Below are 5,955 nucleotides of genomic sequence, written 5' to 3' on the forward strand. Positions count from 1 at the left end.
AGCATAAACAGGAGTTAGTTTGGGCAATTAAAAAATTACAGCTGCACCGATAAATCAATAAATGCTTTTGTTTTTCTTTTTTTTTTGCAACTAGATATATTAAAGAATGTATATAGAAAAGGTTTTTCTGGTTCCTTGATTAGCAACCAAAAAAAAAAAGTTTTCTATAACGAGCAACGGCTATACTGTATTTTACTGATGCATCAAGGATAAAAGGGGCTCAAGCCCCCTGCGCCCCCCTCTGCACGTGCCTGGTGCATGTTAATACATAACGACCCATATTTTGTGCTTTTACTGTTAAAATACACAAATATAAATGTTTCTAGAGGGAGCCTCAAGTTTTAGCAGATTTTAGCATTTGTTGATTTTCACCGTGAATACTGGGGGTCCATAGAGGTTAAATTAGCAGTCGTTTTTAATTACTGTGAGCCTCATGTCAATATTTGTGTGCTTCGGCAGTGCTTGTGCTTCTTCTTTAAAGTTAAAAGAAGCCGCTCAGTGACTTGCACTGAATATGGAATTTGAGAACCATTTTTCCATGTTTATTAAAAAAGGCACCAACGGAAACTCTGTTGAGAAACAGATTTCTTGAAAAATAAAGTTTTGATGTTTTAATGATGTTTTAAGAGGACTTCTTGCCGTGTCCTCTGTTGCTGCAAGAAAATTTTATTTTGTCGCTGTGATCAGGATAACATTCATTAAAAAACCCAAAACAAAACAAAAAAAACATGGTCAGCACAGCCATTTAGGGTAATTTCTAAAAGACTGGGGGAAGGCGTTAGATTTTAAATGATTTTTTTGTCATTTGTGCAAACATATGAAATCATGTTGTTTCTATTGCTTGTTTCTTAAAATAATATAAACAATATTTTTAGAACCACCCCGTTTGCGGTTTTGGTCATGGTTGACAATGTTCACATCATTATCACATCGTTAAAATGACACTGGTGGCATGCAAGCCTCTACATTTATTGCTACGCTAAAACTCAGATGCAGCAACCAGAGGGGGGAGTATGTGTAAATTATTTTGCCACTCTTACTTGATTTTTATTTTATTTTTTTCAACAGATTTAAATTAAATCTACATTCACTAAGCATTTAACATAAAGTACTTTATAAGATTAATACTTTATGTTAATTAAGGCAGTGAACATAAAAATGAATAAATGAATGAATGAATGAAGAAGTTCCCAACTCAAAACCAATTTACATCCTGGACCTTATTTTGCAGATTTCGGACTGTGTCAAATACAGTTAAACTGTTTTCAGTTGAGCTGCTGAACTTTCATGATCATAGAAAAAAAAAAAAAAAAAAACCCGAGGAAACCTTAGGGCAGTGGGCAGCTTTTGGCTCCAGGTCATTGAGTGTTACGAGTTCTCGGAGCAAGCTACTCTCCTGGTAGCCTCCCTTCACGCCGCGGAGCTTAAAGTACGCCTGTGGTTTGGCGAGGATGAGCTTCAGGTTGATGGCGAAGCCAGCCATGTCGATGGCAAATGGCCGGTGGGGGTCGAACACCGCCTTCCAGCCGTAGACCTTTCCGGCTGCGTTTACCTTGGGGGACTCGTAGCGCAGGCCACCCACGAAGGCCACAGGCCACACCGAGACTTTCCGAGTCGACCTCATCTAGCCGGAGGAGAGGAAGAGAGAGAGAGAGAGAGAGCATATTAGTGATCTGAAGGAGCATACATGACAGGAAGACAGTAGTTTAGCCTCAGTCAGCAGCGCTGCATCAGAGCATTGAAGGAGATGATTCATTCTGAAAGACGGTGAATATTGACCGTGCTGCTGTACCAAGTGCAGCTGACACACTGTTCAAGGGCTGCAGTACAATAAGATAATGAGGCGCAGCCATCTTAAGAGGGAGTAAACACGGGCAGAGCCAGGAGGCTTTAAAGGAACAGAGCTATTAGAGAAAATGGCTCAGCTTCCTGGTTGGCTCAAAAGATTCTTTAAGGTGGAACAGCACCATCCTCCTTTTTACTTCCCCCTTGTTTGGTCCTTTAATCTTCTGCGATCAAGCACTTTTGCCGCCCTCTCCTTTGTCGGTTGCTCCTCGGGTTCTTGCCACTCTGACAAAAAGCTGCAGCTGTAATAAAAGGTGCATTTTTATAATGAGGGTCGAAGAGGATTTAGAAATTGCAGAGGCATTTAGTCAAACTCGATGCAGCAGAAATAATGATGCCTCTCAAGTACCTCTGCAGTCACTGGTAAGATGCAGTGCTCGCCTGCACTGATGGAACAAGCAGACACATCGGACGCATTCGTACCTTTTCCGTTTCTGCTGAGCGTTCAGGTCAGGTGATTTAGGAGGAGCACAGTTTGAACATTACGAAGCGGCAGAAAACTTTGGGAGATTCATGGATGTGAGCTCCTGGGAGAAACAAGTAGCTGAGTCTGTTCTAATGAGCTCTAGGAAGTAACGGTGACACTGGAGAGATACTGGGTTTGTATGTGTCTACGTGCATGGTTGGGCTAAAAATATCCTCTGCCATTGGTCACATTTTTCTATCCAACATCATCTCTCATCACACTCTTATTCTGTCTTTTTGGTCTCCAGCTTGCTTTGTCGGCTACACAAACCGTTTCTCCTCACGCCGTTTCAAGGATGAACGTTCTTTGGCAGGGAGTAAATCCGTCTATCGTCTGGCTGCGACGTCACTTGCCAGCTTCCTTCTTGCAGATATGTTTGCACCTTCCCCCACAACAAGAGAAAACAACAAATCAGGCCCCTTGCAGGTGGTGTCAAGAGGTTTGTCACTCTCCCATCCACGCTGGAAATGTGAAAATGAGTGTTCCGCTCGCTTCTTCTGGAGGGAATATCAGCCGGAGTGAAACTGACACAAATCCCCTCTTCTGCTGGCAGCCAAGCAAATGAAAATGCAACCAAGTTTCCCACCGCCTCACTCAGGCGAATATGATGGGTTTGTACACAATTCCTTGTGTGGTGTTGCTCCAGTTTCGCGAATGCATGCCAGTCTCGGGATTTAAGCTCGGTTTCCTGCTCCAGTTTGCTAGGGGCCACAGTACTGTGTTTGAGATGTTAGACTGAAGAAAGAAACAAAGTCCTTTGGTTGAAAAGACACATAAAAACCAATTATTCTTCTGAATTCTTCAGTCCTTAAGGATATTTCGGGAGACAATGGAAACTGCCCTATACACTTCTCTAATTTGTGGAGTCTATGGGTTATTATCCAAGTGAAAGATTTTCATAAAAGTTTCTCAAACTTTTCTTTGTTTCGAAAACATAATTTATTCAAGTTTAATCACTCCCCAGTGATTAAACTTGGGTAAACTTCAGCAAGCCCAGACCTGTTACATTCTTGTTGCTGAGAGGAGGCAAAAACTAGCCCAAAAACTAAATAAATTGACTCTCCAAAAGTTTAAAATTATAAGCCTTTCTTTGATTCAAGACCCTTTGAAATTGTTGATACTTTGGATAAACAATTTTCTACAAAAACACAACTGTTTTTTAACTTGTTTTGTTATATTTTTGAGTATTAAAAAATACAAACGATTTACATTTTTATTTAAAAAAATTTACGATTTTTGTGCTAAATGACTTTGACCATCTTGGCAAAAGGTTTGGACACTTCTGCTCTTGGATATTGACACAGACTGCAGATTTTGTACTGCTCGCTTTGCTCCCCCATTAATAACAGCTAAGGTTGTTAGCCATCAGTGGCTAACAACCTTAGCTGTTAAGGTTGTTCGGAATGTAAGCGCTATAATCATTTTGTCTTTAATTTAAAATTAAAATAGTGCTTTGTTTTGAAGTGACTCGTTGTCGTTGCTGTGCTTATTTCTTTTTTTACATTGCTATTCATACATTTATATAGCTTTGGCTTTTCTAAAAGTGGAGATAGGAAGTTATCTCAAAATTGACAGGACTCCAACCATCAACCATTTTACGGGGCTTGTCAGCAACTGACCAATCGGCGGTCGCAATTTGTATCGTACACGCCTATCTGAAGGAAATGAACCTCCAGATAGGTGGTTGTCAGTGGTTGCTAATGCTAACACGCTGCGGTCATAAAGATTTTGAGGAAAATAATAGGAAATTATGGTTCAGCTATGTCAGTAGAGAACATGCAAACCTGGCAGCTGTTACCCAGAGTGTGTAGAGGCGCAGAATTGAACTTGTTACATTTTAAAAACCCAAACGGAGTCTGGAATACTGCAAGAGATGAACCAAGGCCTGCCTGCAGCCGACCTCACGTCCACTTGAATGAAACTGTGATCAACACCTACCACATGTTGTCTGCCAGAAGGTAACTGATAGTAAATATCCCTTTCCATTGTCATAAGGACACTTACTGATAGTCAAATCAAAGATTAATAAGTGAAGGTAGTTATCCTTGATTGTATGTGTAAATTCCAATGGTAGCACTATGGCAGCTTGGAAACGTGCTGCAGTAGCTGTGGTATTTAAATTTAAGAACCTTTTTATGCTACTGTTTATTTTTAAGTATTTTCCTGAAGGCAGAGTTTCACAAGCTTGTATCATTTAAATCATTACTCACCCGCTTTGTACATGCAAAATAGTCTGACAGCTTTCACACTCACATCCAAAGAGACTTTGTGCCCCACATTCTTCCTCTGGCTGCAAAAGACTTGGGCTTTAACGTTTCTCCGTTGTTTCACATAAATAACCTTGTAGACCTGATGCACGACTCGTTGGAGATTTTTTTTTTTTTTTTTTGTTTTTTTTTTTTTCCTGGGGGTTGGCTCATAAAGCAAAATGACTCAAAAAATGTCTTGGGTAAGACATCGAGTTTCCTTACTTTTACAAACTTATTACATAGTTTGTCGGATATTCGCTCTACTTCCGCATGGGGACGGTGTCGGCATCAGTTCAATTTTTATGCATCCTTTATTCCATGAATGTTGGATATTTTTAAAGATTGCTTACTAAGTGAAATGGTGACAAGGGACAATAACACTACAGTATACTAAATAGTGAATTAAAAATAAGGCTTTGGAGGAGAACTTTGCATGCATCATTATTCTTTTATTAAGTATTCACAAGATTTAATTAAGGACTGACCTAAAAAGTATATTCACATTCAAGAATATATTTATCATTGTCTATGTTGCTGCAGTTGATGGATTTAAATATCTTAGTGTGCATTCATGAAAGCAGCATAAAAATGTTCTCCATTGCTTCACAATCTTAGCAGTATTACTTGTTTACTTATTGTTCTCATTCTTTACAAATCAAACTGTTCTTGTCTTGAAATTTATTAAGTTTAAACATTTGTCAGTTAATTTAAATGTTGGTAAATGGGAAACTTTTAATACATAAATGCTTATTTTTTTCTTTCTTGCATGTAATTTGAAATTTTGAACATGAGCAATATCTGGTTTGCACACAATTAGCACACTTTGAATTAGCATTGCAGCCTGTGGTTGTTACTGTCTTATTGACTATGAGTGAGTGCTGGGGCTCGTTTGTGGAAGATTTTCCCTTGGGGACAATAATGTCTGAAGTGTAAGACTCAAAGGATCAGCAACATGAAGACCCTGTTGAGAGTGCTTTTCATATAAAACTCCTATTAAGCCAGGGGTGTCAAACTCAATTTCACCGAGGGCCACTTCAGCATATTGGCCCCCCTCAACGGGCTACATTGACGGTACAGATCAGGAGTGCATCCCTGCTAAAACACCCCAGACAAAAGGTTGACTTCCCTCATTCAGAGGCTTATAATGAGTCAATGGTCCAGGTGTGTTAGAGAAGGAATGCATCTAAAGTTGCAGATAGTAGCTCTGGAAAACTAGACTTGGGCAACGTTGGCATAAATGTATGAAAATACAATGTTAAAAATAAAAAATTAAACACCTCATATTGTTAAATAACTGATTTTATGTATTGAAGTTTTAAATATTACATTTGAGTTTCCATTGATGTAAAATTATTTAAAAATTACAATATTTAAATCAGTGTTTAAAGGTAAGCA

At 39.1% G+C, this 5,955-nt stretch overlaps 1 protein-coding gene across 4 annotated transcripts in view; it reads right to left on the reverse strand.

The window, feature by feature from the left end:
* Nucleotides 1-446: 446 nt before the first annotated feature.
* Nucleotides 447-5,955, reverse strand: part of LOC106961579 (galactosylgalactosylxylosylprotein 3-beta-glucuronosyltransferase 1-like) — a 112,816-nt gene continuing 107,307 nt past the window's right edge. For all 4 annotated transcript variants that reach the window (XM_015055401.1, XM_015055400.1, XM_015055402.1 and 1 more), the window contains one exon: nt 447-1,624. In XM_015055401.1, coding sequence (XP_014910887.1) covers nt 1,292-1,624 — 333 coding nt within the window. In that variant the 3' untranslated portion in view covers nt 447-1,291. The remainder of the gene's footprint in view (nt 1,625-5,955) is intronic.

Source organism: Poecilia latipinna, unplaced genomic scaffold (genome assembly GCF_001443285.1).
Source record: "Poecilia latipinna isolate Pla-1442-1.1 unplaced genomic scaffold, P_latipinna-1.0 Scaffold1314, whole genome shotgun sequence".
Taxonomy (NCBI): Eukaryota; Metazoa; Chordata; class Actinopteri; order Cyprinodontiformes; family Poeciliidae; genus Poecilia; species Poecilia latipinna.